General features: G+C 44.2%; 1 protein-coding gene across 7 annotated transcripts in view; it reads left to right on the top strand.

Moving 5' to 3' along the window:
• The window catches only part of LOC109905862 (roundabout homolog 1), a 524894-nt gene that overhangs the window by 186320 nt on the left and 317707 nt on the right, over positions 1-20867 (top strand). The window contains exon 1 of one of the 7 annotated variants that reach the window (XM_031795453.1): positions 8669-9645. The exons of the other annotated variants lie outside the window; for them this stretch is intronic. Within the exon in view, the coding sequence (XP_031651313.1) occupies positions 9588-9645 (58 nt within the window). The 5' untranslated portion in view covers positions 8669-9587. Of the gene's footprint in view, positions 1-8668; positions 9646-20867 lie in introns of those variants that run through there. 7 annotated transcript variants of the gene reach the window in all.

The following is a 20867-nucleotide window of genomic DNA, read 5'->3' as shown; positions in this document are numbered from 1 at the left end:
TTTGCTAGCTAAGTAAGTGAGACTGAAAGTTTTAAAAAATTGCAATCTCTCTCTCTATTTCTCTCTTGCTTCTCCTTCATTATGATTAAATTAATTTGTTCAGAACTGTTCAAATATTGTCTTTCTCTCTCTTTGAGTCAACTACTCAACACATGTTATGCACTGCAGTGCTAGCTAGCTGTAGCTTATGCTTTCAGTAATAGATTCATTCTCTGATCCTTTGAGTGAGTGGACAACATGTCAGTTCATGATGCAATAGCTCTGACAGGTTGGAGGACGTCCTCCAGAAATTGTCATAATTACTGTGTAAGTCTTTGGAAGAGGCTGAGAACCAAAAACTTCCTAGGTTTTGAAGTCAATGTAACCAGAGGAGGAAGGAAGCTAGCTTTCCTCTGGCTACACCATGGTGCTTACAGAGTGTTGTTGAGGATACTGTAGACCTTCTTTGCAAAATAGAGTGTTTTAATCAGTTATTTGGTGACATGATTATATTTTGTTTAGTTTCATCTTAAAAAGGATAACTTTTTAAATGTTTTACCATTTAGATTTTTATGACATTCACTGAGGATGGTCCTCCCCTTCCTCCTCTGAGGGCCTCCACTGGAGTATATGTTCCCTAGAGGCATGTTTCTCTGGGGAGGAAGATAACGTTCTTGTGTTTCTGTCTTTGGGCTGTATTTGCCTCTCAATGGGGAGTATCTTTGTCCAGGGGGAAAGTTTTTTGTTTTATGTCATGTTGTTTTGTGAAGTGATAGTGTGGGAAATGAAATGCATTAAATAGCCTTAGCCAGGGGGAAGAGAATGTGGGCTCCCTCGCCAGGCCCGGCATGTGTGTCACCCTCTCAGTCACCTCTGGGCTGGGGCGGCCCGGGCTTTGTGAAGGCTCCAACACGCCTGAAAGGGACACACAGCATGCGGTCTGCAGGGTCCCCAGTCCCGCGCCACACACACACCACACACACATATCACAAAAAAAGAAGAAACGTCCACAAACTCCCTTTGAATATTAAAAAGAAAAGAGACTTATCAGGAAGAATAGGACAGAAAGAGGAGAGGAGAGAAGATGGCCTCTCCATTGAGCTGGCTGGGGAGAGAGAGAGAGGGGGGAGAGAGAAGATGGCCTCTCCATTGAGCTGGCTGGGGAGAGAGAGAGAGGGGGGAGAGAGAAGATGGCATCTCCATTGAGCTGGCTGGGGAGAGAGAGAGAGAGGGGGGGGAGAGAGAAGATGGCATCTCCATTGAGCTGGCTGGGGAGAGAGAGAGGGGGGGGAGAGAGAGAAGATGGCCTCTCCATTGAGCTGGCTGGGGAGAGAGAGAGAGGGGGGAGAGAGAAGATGGCATCTCCATTGAGCTGGCTGGGGAGAGAGAGAGAGAGGGGGGAGAGAGAAGATGGCATCTCCATTGAGCTGGCTGGGGAGAGAGAGAGAAGGGGAGAGAAGATGGCCTCTCCATTGAGCTGGCTGGGGAGAGAGAGGGGGGAGAGAAGATGGCCTGCCCATTGAGCTGGCTGGGGAGAGAGAGGGGGGAGAGAAGATGGCCTGCCCATTGAGCTGGATGGGGAGAGAGAGAGAAAGGGGATGAACGCCACCATGCACATTGTATATAGTGTTGATCACAGTGAGCCCCTCATTAAGATCCCATCATACACTAGGGGAAACACTAGCTGTGGATGTGGAGAGTCTGAGGAGAGTCTGCAGGGGTGCGAGGAGGATTTGGCTGGACTGTAGAGTGATACTGTATCAAGAAAGCTAGTCTAATTTGCTGTCCAGGGTCTGCATGGTGCTTTAGAACCGTTTTCTCAAGTTGAACCTGTATCTGAAAGAATAGGTCTGTCACCAATTAAGCCAAGGTGGATCCTTCTCTTTCTATTGAAAGTGTCAGGAAATGAAATGGTTCCTGAACTGTATTTTGGATACTGGTACTGGACACATTGCTTGACACTGGGTTCTTAAACTACTGCTGGACTACTCAGATTTGGGAATATCGGACTAGGACCTGGACGTGAGTTGTTGCTGTTGACGTGGCTGTGAAAAGGATCTATCCCAGTGAGAACTGTGTTATTACAGCAGGCACCATGCAGCCTGTATCTCTGCTGGTGGTGATGTTGGCCATGCTGGTGATGCTGGGGGTCTTCCCTCATAAGGGTCCTCATCATGGGGCCCCTCGCCAAGCTGGTCTGTGGAGCTCTCCGCCCAACTGGTGTAAGAGACAGCAGGGGAAGACTCAGGGGCCCCACCAAGACCCCCTACCTCTGAGACACCACAGCAGCAAGACACACAAATGTAACCACATCTTCCACAGTAAGTCTAACCAAATGATTTGTGCATTCTATCGAAGGATGGAGAAGCCTGGAGCTTTTACAAATTAATTGACCCCAAACTTTGGCTTGAATCTCCTGACATCATATGCATCCCTTTTCCTACTAATTGAGGACGATGTTTGAGTTATTGTAATCATCACAAGTCTCCTGGAGTGGGATGTAGGGAAGGGTGGAAAAGTTGGCTGTCCTTTCATGTTTTCTCTTCATGGAGGTTGTGCCAAGGAAAGGAGAAATGACTGTGGTGTTAAAAGCACTCTACTGTCTCCTCTCCCGGCTCACTGCTGTCACAGCCAAGACAAATATGTTATTTTCTCTGCCTCTGTGCTGCTCTGATCAAGGTCGCCTGCTCTGCGATAGAGAGGAGACATGCGCGGGTGAGGCTGCCTGTTTAGAGAGAAGCTCAGTGATTGTCATCTGATACTGTATGGATGGATGGCTGTCGTAGGCAATTGAGAGGAAACAGAGAAAATTTGCTCCAAGTCTAATGTCGATAGCAAAACGAAGAAAAAATATATTTTCAGTATTTGTTTAAATGATATCTGAGCTGTTGTCTGCTTGTGTTGTGTTTGGTTCCTTACTTCTTAGCATTAAACTCAAATCGTTTAAATCAGAGTTGTCTTTATACTATGTTAGTCCCATTCAAATCTGGACCTCGAAGCTAGTTCCCTAATCAGGGACTGGTTTAGACCTGGGACACCAAGTTCCCCTCTAATCAGGGACTGGTTTAGACCTGGGACACCAAGTTCCCCTCTCATCAGGGACTGGTTTAGACCTGGGACACCAAGTTCCCCTCTAATCAGGGACTGGTTTAGACCTGGGACACCAAGTTCCCCTCTCATCAGGGACTGGTTTAGACCTGGGACACCAAGTTCCCCTCTCATCAGGGACTGGTTTAGACCTGGGACACCAAGTTCCCCTCTCATCAGGGACTGGTTTAGACCTGGGACACCAAGTTCCCCTCTAATCAGGGACTGGTTTAGACCTGGGACACCAAGTTCCCCTCTCATCAGGGACTGGTTTAGACCTGGGACACCAAGTTCCCCTCTCATCAGGGACTGGTTTAGACCTGGGACACCAAGTTCCCCTCTCATCAGGGACTGGTTTAGACCTGGGACACCAAGTTCCCCTTTCATCAGGGACTGGTTTAGACCTGGGACACCAAGTTCCCCTCTAATCAGGGACTGGTTTAGACCTGGGACACCAAGTTCCCCTCTAATCAGGGACTGGTTTAGACCTGGGACACCAAGTTCCCCTCTAATCAGGGACTGGTTTAGACCTGGGACACCAAGTTCCCCTCTCATCAGGGACTGGTTTAGACCTGGGACACCAAGTTCCCCTCTAATCAGGGACTGGTTTAGACCTGGGACACCAAGTTCCCCTCTCATCAGGGACTGGATTAGACCTGGGACACCAAGTTCCCCTCTCATCAGGGACTGGTTTAGACCTGGGACACCAAGTTCCCCTCTAATCAGGGACTGGTTTAGACCTGGGACACCAAGTTCCCCTCTAATCAGGGACTGGTTTAGACCTGGGACACCAAGTTCCCCTCTAATCAGGGACTGGTTTAGACCTGGGACACCAAGTTCCCCTCTCATCAGGGACTGGTTTCGACCTGGGACACCAAGTTCCCCTCTCATCAGGGACTGGTTTAGACCTGGGACACCAAGTTCCCCTCTCATCAGGGACTGGTTTAGACCTGGGACACCAAGTTCCCCTCTAATCAGGGACTGGTTTAGACCTGGGACACCAAGTTCCCCTCTAATCAGGGACTGGTTTAGACCTGGGACACCAAGTTCCCCTCTAATCAGGGACTGGTTTAGACCTGGGACACCAAGTTCCCCTCTCATCAGGGACTGGTTTCGACCTGGGACACCAAGTTCCCCTCTCATCAGGGACTGGTTTAGACCTGGGACACCAAGTTCCCCTCTCATCAGGGACTGGTTTAGACCTGGGACACCAAGTTCCCCTCTCATCAGGGACTGGTTTAGACCTGGGACACCAAGTTCCCCTCTCATCAGGGACTGGTTTAGACCTGGGACACCAAGTTCCCCTTTCATCAGGGACTGGTTTAGACCTGGGACACCAAGTTCCCCTCTAATCAGGGACTGGTTTAGACCTGGGACACCAAGTTCCCCTCTAATCAGGGACTGGTTTAGACCTGGGACACCAAGTTCCCCTCTAATCAGGGACTGGTTTAGACCTGGGACACCAAGTTCCCCTCTAATCAGGGACTGGTTTAGACCTGGGACACCAAGTTCCCCTCTAATCAGGGACTGGTTTAGACCTGGGACACCAAGTTCCCCTCTCATCAGGGACGGGTTTAGACCTGGGACACCAAGTTCCCCTCTCATCAGGGACTGGTTTAGACCTGGGACACCAAGTTCCCCTCTCATCAGGGACTGGTTTAGACCTGGGACACCAAGTTCCCCTCTCATCAGGGACTGGTTTAGACCTGGGACACCAAGTTCCCCTCTCATCAGGGACTGGTTTAGACCTGGGACACCAAGTTCCCCTCTCATCAGGGACTGGTTTAGACCTGGGACACCAAGTTCCCCTCTCATCAGGGACTGGTTTAGACCTGGGACACCAAGTTCCCCTCTAATCAGGGACTGGTTTAGACCTGGGACACCAAGTTCCCCTCTAATCAGGGACTGGTTTAGACCTGGGACACCAAGTTCCCCTCTCATCAGGGACTGGTTTAGACCTGGGACACCAAGTTCCCCTCTCATCAGGGACTGGTTTAGACCTGGGACACCAAGTTCCCCTCTCATCAGGGACTGGTTTAGACCTGGGACACCAAGTTGGATGATGCTCGGATGGAGTAGGGGGTGATGATGCATCATAGTAGACACAACATTACATTGTAACTGTAGCTACCTGAGTTTTGTAGGATTTTCCTTCTTCACTTTCTAAAATAATCTTCAACACATTTGCCTGCAGTCAGTGAATGCCTCTCCCAGTGCCTGTCCTCTCAGTCAGACCCCATGTTGCTGGTCTCAGTGAAGCCAGTCAGTGAATGCCTCTCCCAATGCCTGTCCTCTCAGTCAGACCCCATGTTGCTGGTCTCAGTGAAGCCAGTCAGTGAATGCCCCTCCCAATGCCTGTCCTCTCAGTCAGACCCCATGTTGCTGGTCTCAGTGAAGCCAGTCAGTGAATGCCTCTCCCAATGCCTGTCCTCTCAGTCAGACCCCATGTTGCTGGTCTCAGTGAAGCCAGTCAGTGAATGCCTCTCCCAATGCCAGTCCTCTCAGTCAGACCCCATGTTGCTGGTCTCAGTGAAGCCAGTCAGTGAATGCCTCTCCCAATGCCTGTCCTCTCAGTCAGACCCCATGTTGCTGGTCTCAGTGAAGCCAGTCAGTGAATGCCTCTCCCAATGCCTGTCCTCTCAGTCAGACCCCATGTTGCTGGTCTCAGTGAAGCCAGTCAGTGAATGCCTCTCCCAATGCCTGTCCTCTCAGTCAGACCCCATGTTGCTGGTCTCAGTGAAGCCAGTCAGTGAATGCCCCTCCCAATGCCTGTCCTCTCAGTCAGACCCCATGTTGCTGGTCTCAGTGAAGCCAGTCAGTGAATGCCTCTCCCAATGCCTGTCCTCTCAGTCAGACCCCATGTTGCTGGTCTCAGTGAAGCCAGTCAGTGAATGCCTCTCCCAATGCCAGTCCTCTCAGTCAGACCCCATGTTGCTGGTCTCAGTGAAGCCAGTCAGTGAATGCCTCTCCCAATGCCAGTCCTCTCAGTCAGACCCCATGTTGCTGGTCTCAGTGAAGCCAGTCAGTGAATGCCCCTCCCAATGCCAGTCCTCTCAGTCAGACCCCATGTTGCTGGTCTCAGTGAAGCCAGTCAGTGAATGCCTCTCCCAATGCCAGTCCTCTCAGTCAGACCCCATGTTGCTGGTCTCAGTGAAGCCAGTCAGTGAATGCCCCTCCCAATGCCAGTCCTCTCAGTCAGACCCCATGTTGCTGGTCTCAGTGAAGCCAGTTAGTGAATGCCTCTCCCAATGCCAGTCCTCTCAGTCAGACCCCATGTTGCTGGTCTCAGTGAAGCCAGTCAGTGAATGCCTCTCCCAATGCCAGTCCTCTCAGTCAGACCCCATGTTGCTGGTCTCAGTGAAGCCAGTCAGTGAATGCCTCTCCCAATGCCAGTCCTCTCAGTCAGACCCCATGTTGCTGGTCTCAGTGAAGCCAGTCAGTGAATGCCCCTCCCAATGCCAGTCCTCTCAGTCAGACCCCATGTTGCTGGTCTCAGTGAAGCCAGTCAGTGAATGCCTCTCCCAATGCCAGTCCTCTCAGTCAGACCCCATGTTGCTGGTCTCAGTGAAGCCAGTCAGTGAATGCCCCTCCCAATGCCAGTCCTCTCAGTCAGACCCCATGTTGCTGGTCTCAGTGAAGCCAGTTAGTGAATGCCTCTCCCAATGCCAGTCCTCTCAGTCAGACCCCATGTTACTGGTCTCAGTGAAGCCAGTCAGTGAATGCCTCTCCCAATGCCAGTCCCCTCAGTCAGACCCCATGTTGCTGGTCTCAGTGAAGCCAGTCAGTGAATGCCTCTCCCAATGCCAGTCCTCTCAGTCAGACCCCATGTTGCTGGTCTCAGTGAAGCCAGGGTCCATAATCGCCTGTATGTTTCAGTCTTGTACTTTTATCTCCTGTTGGCGTCGGGTAAAGTTAAAATTCGATTTGGAAGTATTCAGCTGAGCAGCCCGTGGCAGAACCAGGGCAATTAAAGGATTGGTGGCAGCCTGGCAGGAGCAACACACTGTAGAACAATGAGACTGGCTTTAAAAAAAGACCAGAATCACATTTGAGACCTAAATGGAGAGGAATGAATGAGACTGAGAAATAGAGGAGATAATCTGAATGTCATTATGGGCTCCTGTTCATTATATTCCTCATCCTACATAGAATGAGGCATAACTAAATCAAATCAACACATTGTACACAAAGGGGTGGATAGGCTACAGTTGTTCTTATGGTATATCAATATATTTTCATTTTCAGATTGTATTTTTTTAGTCTGTGTTTTGTCAATAATGGCTAGATCGCGGATAAAGATGGCGATATGCCCATGATGGTAGAGTTCCACTAACTCTCACTGGAGGGCGCTGTTGGGTAACTAATACGACCTCAAAGGAGAGGGCCTGAGCTGAAATTATAGGCTCTGTAATAATGGGCTATGAAATTACGTTTTATTTTGATTATTTTAAAAAAATTAAAAAATCATGAACCTTTTACATAAAACATTTACTCATAAAATTAATCAAATTCAACCATTATTCATGAATATCTGTCATCTCTGGAGTATTGTCTAAAATCACAGACTAGACTATTTTTCACTATAATTAATTCAATGTAAAAAAAAACTAAAAAACATGGTAAACTGCATTGAAAAGACAATGACAACATTTTGTAAATCTATTTTGAGTATAATTGATCTTATCATGTGGAAAAACAATAGGCCTACAAGAAATAATATACCACTTGGACTATCTGAAGGTTTTGGCCTGTAAATACGGTAAATTCGATTTGGGTTATGATTTTCTCGTTTAGCTAATCTTACATATTTTAAAGTAGATTATATAATATTTGATCGTAGTTAAGAGAAACCTAGTTCCAGGATAATCGGCCCTAAAGTGAATTTTAATTGACTGATTAAGATTGGTATCTCACCCAAGCAGTAAACCAAAGCATGGGATTGGGAGTGTAGAACAACTAGTTCTATTGCCAACAGCGCTCTTTTGTCTTACTGTACGAGAACTAGCTTTAGTCGTCCATTGCATCCAAACATGTCATGAAACATGTCATGATTTGATAGCCCAACGGCTTCAGTGCATTCATTTTCATATTTTATTATATAGGTTTTAGGCTAATACTTGTATTTTTGTTTGTTCTATTCTATATTGTAGTATATATTATATTAAGTCAACCAAACCAGGTTGTATGTTCTATTCTATTCTATATTGTAGTATATTATGTCCTACTATATTCTACTATTATTATAAATATGATTATTGTTATTATTTGTGTGATAATTATGATTGTTGTTGTTGTTATTATTATTGTTAATATTATAATAATAATTATTATATACTATTGCTTAGTATAACATCCAGATTTGTAAGAACAGGGAAAGATCTACCGTTCATACACATAGGCTACCTACAGGTTTACCACATGCATGGGAATTGTGAATAACAACCATAACTGTAGTGTGCTCGACTACATACATAAATGTTAACACTCACCTCCGTAACTGAAAATAGTTGACAGCTGATCTGCGCTGCGCTCTCCAATCCAGCCTGGAAGAGGTTAAATTTCTTCAATTGGAAAAACCAATTGTAAGCTTCTTGAAGGGGGAGAATGGCACATACTATTTGACGAGGCATTCAGCTCCAGTGAATGAAGCGCGGTGCATGTGAATTCGAATCCCCCTGCCCGAGGTGAAGGGGTCCGCGGTGCACACAGGGGATTCGAAAACTCAAATACGATTTTGTGGAGCAAAACTTGAGTAACCCAAGGGCCACTGAATTTATGGAAAAGTAGGAGTGATCCACGACCAATGGATCCAGGTTACAGTCTCCAGACTTTGTCCTAGCTAAACCCGGAGAAAATCAACTTTTGAAGTTCCCGTTGTCAAGTGACAGATTCAAAAACGGACCGAAATGATGTGACTTCAAGCATCCATTATCTCTGAGGGGTTTGCAACGGACGTCCACTGATTTTCTTTTGGCACAAATTACATTGTGGTGATTTCTCTCTGGATTGTTGTCTGTAATTTCCTTACTTTATTATCCATATGAATGGAAAAATGGTTATTTGAATTGGATTATACAGATGCCCGTTAAACGAGAACGCAAGACGGGACGTGAAACTCCAAGAAGCAATAGAAGTGTTCTAAACATCTACCTAGCTAAATAACATGTAAAACTATCATCGAAACTTGCTTCCATCGCTTCTGGATATCACGTCAGTTTATAACTATTGATACAGCGCAGAGCACGCGCGTCCTATTCCCATTTTGCGGGTAGTTTGTTCTCAGTAGATTTTTTATTCTCCACAATTCATGGAATACTACGTTTGAGACGTCACCTATATTGGAATAACATTTCATTATTATGCCAATATCAACAAATCATTAACAATTTGATTAAGTAATTTTCGCGGAATTCTGAAAACAGTTTTTTAATTGACATCAAGATTATGAAGGAGTGGATTGTTGAAGTATTTCACGAATAATTTGGATAAATCAAGCCATATCAGACGAGAAACGTTGAATAATGTCGCCAACTTCTACTGGGATTGCGGTTTTACTTGGAATTCTCCATGTGTGCTCAGGTAGGCAACTGATCATTCCCAGGATGCTTTGTATTTAGACAGGTCACTTGGGTCGGACATTTGGTATGGATATAAAATTAATATTATGTAATTGAATGGCACAACTAATGTTACTGCATAATCTATCCATTATAGACCATACTGTATGATAATAAATTGTACCAACCCTCGTTGGTAAGAAAAATATCCTAGGTCTATCATTTTCAGTAAATGATGAAAGTGTGAAACAGAACTGTAAACCTAAACATTTAACATCAGTGTTGGGGCAAAATGTTAGTTTTTTTCTTTACTGGCAAGGGGTGTAGACAGCACATTGTTTCGTTTTCGTTTGCTAGGCGATATAATGTGAAATAAGCCTACACATTTTAAAATCAGAAGAAAATTCAGGAATTAATAGACTATGAATGAATCTACAGAAGTGGCAATTAAATACACTTCAAACAACAAGAGCTTCAGATGGTAGTTTCAAGTACTGTAGTCCCTGTTCTTATTTCTCTTTCAGACCAACTAAATCATACAATAACATGCAAAGTGCTGATAGGCCTATATGCCTACATGAACAGCATGATCAATCAAATACAATAAACATGTATTGGTCACATACACATATTTAGCAGATGTTATTGCGAGTGAAGCGAAATGCTTGTGTTCCTCGCTCCAACAGTGCAGTAATATCTAACCATTAAAAATCACCGCCTACTGAAGATTACATCAGGTTCCACAGTGCTGGTGACACTGCAAACTGTCTGCAAACAGTCGACTTTCAGGGCTGGATGAGAGGGCGGACTAGCTTTCTAACCCTGAACGGACTGAACCGTGTGCAGTATGCAGACCTATCACAGTGATTCCTGTGGGAGGCCCTCATCACTCAGACAGACGTTGGTGGACCTTGTGGAGGTTGGGGTGCAGTGTTTGTCCTGACGATAGCCTGTGGTGTTCACTAGTTACCACACCCACAAAGTCAACATTGTCTGTATCTGAAAAATTCCTTGAAAACAAAAAAAGCTTTTTGAAGATTAAGGTTAGGCATAAGGTTAGCACTGTGACAAAGTTATGTACTGAAGGTAAGGGTTAAGGTTAGGATTAAGGTTAGCACTGTGACAAAGTTATGTACTGAAGGTAAGGGTTAAGGTTAGGATTAAGGTTAGCACTGTGACAAAGTTATGTACTGAAGGTAAGGGTTAAGGTTAGGCATAAGGTTAGCACTGTGACAAAGTTATGTACTGAAGGTAAGGGTTAAGGTTAGGATTAAGGTTAGCACTGTGACAAAGTTATGTACTGAAGGTAAGGGTTAAGGTTAGGCATAAGGTTAGCACTGTGACAAAGTTATGTACTGAAGGTAAGGGTTAAGGTTAGGATTAAGGTTAGCACTGTGACAAAGTTATGTACTGAAGGTAAGGGTTAAGGTTAGGATTAAGGTTAGCACTGTGACAAAGTTATGTACTGAAGGTAAGGGTTAAGGTTAGGATTAAGGTTAGCACTGTGACAAAGTTATGTACTGAAGGTAAGGGTTAAGGTTAGGATTAAGGTTAGCACTGTGACAAAGTTATGTACTGAAGGTAAGGGTTAAGGTTAGGATTAAGGTTAGCACTGTGACAAAGTTATGTACTGAAGGTAAGGGTTAAGGTTAGGATTAAGGTTAGCACTGTGACAAAGTTATGTACTGAAGGTAAGGGTTAAGGTTAGGATTAAGGTTAGCACTGTGACAAAGTTATGTACTGAAGGTAAGGGTTAAGGTTAGGATTAAGGTTAGCACTGTGACAAAGTTATGTACTGAAGGTAAGGGTTAAGGTTAGGATTAAGGTTAGCACTGTGACAAAGTTATGTACTGAAGGTAAGGGTTAAGGTTAGGATTAAGGTTAGCACTGTGACAAAGTTATGTACTGAAGGTAAGGGTTAAGGTTAGGATTAAGGTTAGCACTGTGACAAAGTTATGTACTGAAGGTAAGGGTTAAGGTTAGGATTAAGGTTAGCACTGTGACAAAGTTATGTACTGAAGGTAAGGGTTAAGGTTAGGATTAAGGTTAGCACTGTGACAAAGTTATGTACTGAAGGTAAGGGTTAAGGTTAGGATTAAGGTTAGCACTGTGACAAAGTTATGTACTGAAGGTAAGGGTTAAGGTTAGGATTAAGGTTAGCACTGTGACAAAGTTATGTACTGAAGGTAAGGGTTAAGGTTAGGATTAAGGTTAGCACTGTGACAAAGTTATGTACTGAAGGTAAGGGTTAAGGTTAGGATTAAGGTTAGCACTGTGACAAAGTTATGTACTGAAGGTAAGGGTTAAGGTTAGGATTAAGGTTAGCACTGTGACAAAGTTATGTACTGAAGGTAAGGGTTAAGGTTAGGATTAAGGTTAGCACTGTGACAAAGTTATGTACTGAAGGTACGGGTTAAGGTTAGGATTAAGGTTAGCACTGTGACAAAGTTATGTACTGAAGGTAAGGGTTAAGGTTAGGCATAAGGTTAGCACTGTGACAAAGTTATGTACTGAAGGTAAGGGTTAAGGTTAGGCATAAGGTTAGCACTGTGACAAAGTTATGTACTGAAGGTAAGGGTTAAGGTTAGGATTAAGGTTAGCACTGTGACAAAGTTATGTACTGAAGGTAAGGGTTAAGGTTAGGCATAAGGTTAGCACTGTGACAAAGTTATGTACTGAAGGTAAGGGTTAAGGTTAGGATTAAGGTTAGCACTGTGACAAAGTTATGTACTGAAGGTAAGGGTTAAGGTTAGGATTAAGGTTAGCACTGTGACAAAGTTATGTACTGAAGGTAAGGGTTAAGGTTAGGATTAAGGTTAGCACTGTGACAAAGTTATGTACTGAAGGTAAGGGTTAAGGTTAGGATTAAGGTTAGCACTGTGACAAAGTTATGTACTGAAGGTAAGGGTTAAGGTTAGGATTAAGGTTAGCACTGTGACAAAGTTATGTACTGAAGGTAAGGGTTAAGGTTAGGATTAAGGTTAGCACTGTGACAAAGTTATGTACTGAAGGTAAGGGTTAAGGTTAGGATTAAGGTTAGCACTGTGACAAAGTTATGTACTGAAGGTAAGGGTTAAGGTTAGGATTAAGGTTAGCACTGTGACAAAGTTATGTACTGAAGGTAAGGGTTAAGGTTAGGATTAAGTTTAAAATCACATTTTAAGAAGAGAAAATGTAGGAATTGACGGGCTTTGTGACTTTGTGGCTGTGGTAACTAGTGTCGTACTTACACCAGCTAATTTCTGTTATGTTTGGACATGATACTGATGGGTGGCCAGTTTTACATTCTGTCTTATAACTACTCTTATTCTGTTGCAACTAATGTGTAGCTTTGTGTGGTGCTGTAGGAACTTGTTCTACTTGTCTAAATGAAAATGCTATATACAATGTGGCATTCATTTCATCCATACACCATTTTGCTGGTGGCATTTTGAAATCAAAGATATTGTTCAGCAATCCATAATTCAGACATAATACTTGTTTTATTCTATTGGCTGCTGTTTGGTTTGTGTCTCGTCAGACTTTCTCGTTGTGTTGCTTTAGCAAAGGAGTGATCTCAGGAGCAGTTGTGACATAACAGCCACACAACACTGCTGGCTGGACTTTCCAGGTCAGTTCCTCATACACATCCCAGAGTGAGGTACACTACATGACCAAAATGTGGATGTGGAGACCTGCTCGTCGAAACATCTCATTCCAAAATCATGGGCATTAATATGGAGTTGGTCCCCCCCTTTGATGCTATAACAGCCTCCACTCTTCTGGGAAGGCTTTCTACTAGATAATGGAACATTGCTGCTGGAACTTGCTTCCATTCAGCCACTAGAACACTGGACACTTATGTTGGGCGATTAGGCTTGGCTCGCAGTCAGCATTCCCATTCATCCCAAAGGTGTTCGATGGGGTTGAGGTCAGGGCTCTATGCAGGCCAGTCAAGTTCTTTCACACCAATCTCGAGAAACCATTTCTGTATGGACCTCGCTTTGTGCACGGGGACGTTGTCATGTGGAAACTGGAAAGGGCCATCCCCAAACATTTGCCAAAAGTTGGAAGCACAGAATTGTCTAGAATGTTATTGTGTGCTGTATCATTAATATTTTCCTTCACTGGAACTAAGGGGCCCGAACCAGGTAAAACAGCCCCAGACCATTGTTCCTCATCCACCAAACTTTACAGTTGGCACTATGCATTCGGGCAGGTAGCGTTCTCCTGGCATCCGCCTAACCCAGATTCGTTCGTTGTACTGGCAGATGGTGAAGCGTGAATCATCACACCAGAGAACGCATTTCCACTGCTCCAGAGTCCAATTGCGGCAAGCTTTACACCACTCCAGCCGACGCTTGGCATTGCACATGGTGAGCTTATGCTTGTGTGTGGCTGCTTAGCCATGGAAACCCATTTCATGAAGCTCCAGACTAACAGTTATTGTGCTGATGCTGCTTCCAAAGGCAGTTTGGAACTCAGTAGTGAGTGTTGCAACCGAGGACAGATGGCGGTCCCGTTCTGTGAGCTTGTTTGGCCTACCACTTCGCGACTGAGCCGTTGTTGCTCCTAGATGTTTCCACGTCACAATAACAACACTTACAGTTGACCGGGGCAGCTCTAGCAGGGCAGATGAACTGACTTGTTGGAAAGGTGGCATCCTATGACGGTGCCACTTTGGGCCAATCTACTGCCAATGTTTGTCTATGGAGATTGCATGGCGGTGTGCTCGATTGTATACACCTGTCAGCAACGTGTGTAGCTGAAAAAGCAGTATCCACAAATGTTGATGGTGTGTCCACATACTACTGGCCATGTAGTGTATTTTGCCATCTCATTCTAACTGCAACATGAAGCAGTTTCACAGAATGTAACTTTGGTGTCATTCCAGTTGATTCTAAACTCATGAAAGGTAGGCTACTAATGAAAGAAACAGCTATGACTTCCAGTCTCCTTTTGACTTCAGTGGATTATAGCTTCAGTTGGCCGATGTAATTACATCTAAAACCTGGCAGAATATTATAGCCTTCCTGTACTTAATGGTTAGTATTCTGCCTGATATGCGTTAAAACACTTACTCTTTCAGCAGATCATGAATTTAGAAGTAAATGAAGAAATGATATGGCTGGGTATGATAGTGATAATAATTAAGCAGATAGACTGGATAAAAATCTGGTAACTGAAAGGGAATTTGTAAAGATGTTCACGGTGCTAGGGGAAAGGTTTGATTTATATTTTGCCTTGCAAACACAGAGGTCAATAAAACCAAGCATTACATAATGCTCTGTGATTGAAATTCAGGGCGGTTTATGTGCGCCTCTGTCAGACTCAGTATCTGAAGAGGACATTGTCATTTCTGAGCCCTCAGGCTCATTCCTCTTGCTGATTGGTTTCCTGAATTGTATCCTTGTTTTCTGTGGTGCTAAGTGAGCTGTTATAGAGAGAGAGAGAGAGAGAGAGAGAGAGTCTATTCCATTTGCTTTGGCATTGTAATCATATGTTTCCCATGCCAATAAAGCCCTTTGAATTGAATTGACTTGAGAGAGGCAGAGAGAGATTGGTGGTAGAGGTGGTGGTGGGAACTCTTGCAGGCGTCAGTCATTGGTGTGAGGAAACAGTGTACCGCTTTAACAAGGGCCTGCAGGGATAGAGGTCAGGGTTCACATTTCAGCCTCCGTGGCAATGCAGAGCAGGACTGATTCTCCTTGGGCTGCTGGGGCTGTGTCAGGAATGCTCCTGCCTGAACTAGGATCTCCCCCTCCAGACACGATGGTTTCTAATTACAGGTCGCACTTGGACTGGGTCTGGAGATGTCTGTGTTATCTTGGGACGGACGGACGGACAGACGGACGGACGGACACTAGACAGACAGACAGACTGACTGACTGACTGACTGACAGACAGACCTATGATGTTGATATGAATCATTAACCCATTACATGTGTTCTTGTTGCTGCCAAATGAAATTAACTATGTGTGCTGGAGAAATCTGACAGTCTTGTGGACATCTGTTACTCGAAAAGCCACGATTGCTGACAGTCATTATAGATTATTTGAATACCGCTGAGATATTCAACAATTTGGTCAGTTCCATGTAATTACATCTGTATTGTTTCTACATTATCATTGAACCATCTTCATTACTTGCACTTTATGGTCATCATAAGGTAAGGCTTATCAGTGAGGTAGGGAGAGGGGGAGGGAATGAGGGAGAGGGGGAAGGGAGGGGAGGGAATCTTCATCCCTCCCAGAACCTGTGATGACTTGCTGGTTGCCGTCTGGCTCTGTCAGAGGTAGTAGGTTGATAACCACGTCCATCACGTGGTCCCCTGTTATCAGATGATTCATCCTGTTGCTAAACACTAAATGGCTCTTATCTCAGCCTGCTATCTGTCCTCAGTGTTCTCCTATCTCAGCCTGCTATTGGTCCTCAGAGTTCTCCTATCTCAGCCTGCTATCTGTCCTCCTATCTCAGCCTGCTATCTCTCCTCCTATCTCAGCCTGCTATCTGTCCTCCTATCTCAGCCTGCTATTGGTCCTCAGAGTTCTCCTATCTCAGCCTGCTATCTGTCCTCCTATCTCAGCCTGCTATCTGTCCTCCTATCTCAGCCTGCTATTGGTCCTCAGAGTTCTCCTATCTCAGCCTGCTATCGGTCCTCCTATCTCAGCCTGCTATCGGTCCTCCTATCTCAGCCTGCTATCTGTCCCCCTATCTCAGCCTGCTATCGGTCCTCCTATCTCAGCCTGCTATTGGTCCTCAGAGTTATCCTATCTCAGCCTGCTATCTGTCCTCCTATCTCAGCCTGCTATCGGTCCTCCTATCTCAGCCTGCTATTGGTCCTCAGAGTTATCATATCTCAACCTGCTATCTGTCCTCCTATCTCAGCCTGCTATTGGTCCTCAGAGTTCTCCTATCTCAGCCTGCTATTGGTCCTCAGAGTTCTCCTATCTCAGCCTGCTATTGGTCCTCAGAGTTCTCCTATCTCAGCCTGCTATTGGTCCTCAGAGTTCTCCTATCTCAGCCTGCTATTGGTCCTCAGAGTTCTCCCCACCAGACCTTACTCACCTTGATGATACTGTAAACATCCTGCTGGACTGAAGGTCAAGAGCTGCACTTCCCCATTCAAAACAATAAATTGGAGTCATTTTGTACTACGCCTATATTGACTAAATGTGAAGTAACTTAGTTATTTTTCAATCAGTCAAGTTCACTGTTTCACCAGTTGACATAAGGACAGGTTTAAACCAATGCAGACGTTTGTCCTCGGGTATCTATCTACATAAACTGAAGGTGCCAACTGCAACGTCAGAATTGGTATTAACAGACATGATGGACGGACTGATAGTAGATGGATCAATCCTGCTTGCTCTCCCTCTCTCCAGTTGCCTCTCCTGTGGGTTTATGTCCAGGCGTAGCCTCCCTGGTGTGTGTTTGTGTGTGTCAAGATGTTGGTAAAGGGCTGGGTAGTGAGAGTGGACCTCTATTCATCAGCCCCAGCAGCCCAGAGCAGTTGAGGTCTTGACAAATTGACTCTTTAGTGCAGATAATAAATTTACCCCAACCCCCCAACTAGTGGTATGACAGGACACAGCAGGCACCACAGCCAATTAATGAGCACCAGAGCTCAGCTCACAGGTGAACCCTGTCTCCACCTCCACTCCTCGCACATTCACATTCCTCCCTGTCTAATACCTGCAGTCATTATAGCCTCCGCCACTCTGTAACCAACATTTTCATGGACTGTCTTTGGTAAAAACTTACAGCACTCTTTGGTGTATAAAGCCACTACCCAAAGAAGTGTCCTTTTTTAATAAGGTGAAAGCTGAAAATTACACTTTTGATCCAATGTCATATGAGGATACCTTTTCCAATGTCATATGAGGATACCTTTTCCAATGTCATATGAGGATACCTTTTCCAAAGTCATATGAGGATACCTTTTCCAATGTCATATGATACCTTTGCGTTTACGGGGGAGCTGAAGCATAAAGTGTGATTTATTTGATTCAAATCTGTTACAAATCAGTGTGAGATGACAACATCCACAGAGCTCCAAGAACCACTTTCAGACACCTAATCCCCATTAACCTAATCCTAATCCTGCACAGTTTACACCCTGAGATCCAGGATTAGTCCAACTCTGGTTTTGGCTCTATCAAACCATACTGAGTAGTAAGCAGAGGCATCTTTAAACCATACTGAGTAGTTAGCAGAGGCATCTTTAAACCATACTGAGTAGTAAGCAGAGGCATCTTTAAACCATACTGAGTAGTTAGCAGAGGCATCTTTAAACCATACTGAGTAGTTAGCAGAGGAATCTATTAAACCATACTGAGTAGTTAGCAGAGGAATCTATTAATTAAACCATACTGAGTAGTTAGCAGAGGAATCTATTAATTAAACCATACTGAGTAGTTAGCAGAGGAATCTATCAAACCATACTGAGTAGTTAGCAGAGGAATCGACCAAACCATACTGAGTAGTTAGCAGAGGAATCTATTAAACCATACTGAGTAGTTAGCAGAGGAATCTATTAATTAAACCATACTGAGTAGTTAGCAGAGGATTCTATTAATTAAACCATACTGAGTAGTTAGCAGAGGAATCGACCAAACCATACTGAGTAGTTAGCAGAGGAATCTATCAAACCATACTGAGTAGTTAGCAGAGGAATCGACCAAACCATACTGAGTAGTTAGCAGAGGAATCGACCAAACCATACTGAGTAGTTAGCAGAGGAATCTATTAAACCATACTGAGTAGTTAGCAGAGGAATCTATCAAACCATACTGAGTAGTTAGCAGAGGAATCTATCAAACCATACTGAGTAGTTAGCAGAGGAATCTATCAAACCATACTGAGTAGTTAGCAGAGGAATCTATCAAACCATACTGAGTAGTTAGCAGAGGAATCTATCAAACCATACTGAGTAGTTAGCAGAGGAATCTATCAAACCATACTGAGTAGTTAGCAGAGGAATCTATCAAACCATACTGAGTAGTTAGCAGAGGAATCTATCAAACCATACTGAGTAGTTAGCAGAGGAATCTATCAAACCATACTGAGTAGTTAGCAGAGGAATGCAGGAGGACAGCCCACATGACTTGTGTACAACTCAGAAGGAGGGAGGGGTATGTCTAAATCACCAACTCACCCAAGTCATTAGTGAATGACTCGATAAACATTTCAAAGAGGTTTGAGGGAGATAAATCTGCAGTCAGTGACTCTAAATGATCTGCTTTCCCACAAATCTTCCTCCTTCAATGGGCCTAAAAGAGCTCTTTAAATGGAATAATTAGCACATCCATTTGACGCCAATAGTTTTGTAATTTGCAGATTGAGTCTGCAGCCGGACTGATAAGCACTTCTAATAGAGGACATTGAGATAGTTCAGATGATTGGAGGAAGCGGACTAACCCTCCCTGTGCCCTGGGCACCAACCCACTATCTTCATATCTGAAACCCCTGAAGAATACAACAGAACCAGTTCCCAGGCCTGGCCCGGGTGAGGGTGGGGTGTGTGGAGACACTGGGTATGTACAGTATGGTCATTGGTTAAATAGTTAAAGCATCAGGGTGCATCAGGCTGTCTGTGGGGCTGAACTCAGACTTGGTCAGAGAAGACATAGTTAAGCCCTGAGGAGAATAACAAGTCTGCAGCCCAACATGGCACTGGACTCTATAACCCCAACCCTAACCCGGTGGAGACACACTAGGATGACATTAGCATGTTTACATCCCAACAACACTATGAGGACATTAACATGTTTACATCCCAACAACACTATGAGATCATTAACATGTTTACATCCCAACAACACTATGAGGACATTATCATATTTACATCCCCAACAACACTATGAGGACATTAACATGTTTACATCCCCAACAACACTATGGGGACATTAACATGTTTACATCCCAACAACACTATGAGGACATTAACATGTTTACATCCCAACAACACTATGAGGACATTAACATGTTTACATCCCAACAACACTATGAGATCATTAACATGTTTACATCCCAACAACACTATGAGGACATTAACATTTTTACATCCCAACAACACTATGAGATCATTAACATGTTTACATCCCAACAACACTATGAGATCATTAACATGTTTACATCCCCAACAACACTATGAGGACATTAACATGTTTACATCCCCAACAACACTATGGGGACATTAACATGTTTACATCCCAACAACACTATGAGGACATTAACATGTTTACATCCCAACAACACTATGAGATCATTAACATGTTTACATCCCAACAACACTATGAGATCATTAACATGTTTACATCCCCAACAACACCATGAAGACATGAACATGTTTACATCCCCAACAACACTATGAGATCATTAACATGTTTCACATCCCCAACAACACTATGAGGACATTAACATGTTTACATCCCCAACAACACTATGAGGACATTAACATGTTTACATCCCCAACAACACTATGAGGACATTAACATGTTTACATCCCAACAACACTATGAGGACATTAACATGTTTACATCCCCAACAACATTCAGCAGACACTCTTATCCAGAGAGACGTACAGTTAGTGCAGTCATCTTATGATAGCTAGGTGAGACAACCACACATCACAGTCATAGCAAGTACAGTTTTCCTCAATAAAGTAGCTATCAGCAGAGTCAGAGCTCTGAGTGGGGGGGGGGGGGGGGGTGTTTGTTCACAAAATAGGGTGGGGGGGGGGGGTGTTTGTTCACGAAATAGGGTGTGAGTGGGGGCGGAGGCTGTGGGATTATTTAAGATACTATTTGATGAGGTAGAGTTTCAGATGTTTTGGAAGATGGGCAGAGACTGCTGTGATCATTCCCTCTATAAAATACAACCATAAAGGCTGTGATCATTCCTCTATAAAGTACAACCATAAAGGCTGTGATCATTCCTCTATAAAGTACAACCATAAAGGCTGTGATGAGAAGGTCCTTCCTCTATAAAATACATCTATAAAAGGCTGTGATGAGAAGGTCCTTCCTCTATAAAATACAACCATGAAGGCTGTGATGAGAAGGTCCTTCCTCTATAAAATACAACCACGAAGGCTGTGATGAGAAGGTCCTTCCTCTATAAAATACATCTATAAAAGGCTGTGATGAGAAGGTCCTTCCTCTATAAAATACAACCATGAAGGCTGTGATGAGAAGGTCCTTCCTCTATAAAATACACCTATAAAAGGCTGTGATGAGAAGGTCATTCCTCTATAAAATACA

The sequence above is a fragment of the Oncorhynchus kisutch genome, linkage group LG18, assembly GCF_002021735.2.
Source record: "Oncorhynchus kisutch isolate 150728-3 linkage group LG18, Okis_V2, whole genome shotgun sequence".
In the NCBI taxonomy this organism is placed as follows: Eukaryota; Metazoa; Chordata; class Actinopteri; order Salmoniformes; family Salmonidae; genus Oncorhynchus; species Oncorhynchus kisutch.
This window is presented reverse-complemented; position numbering and strand designations above follow the sequence as displayed.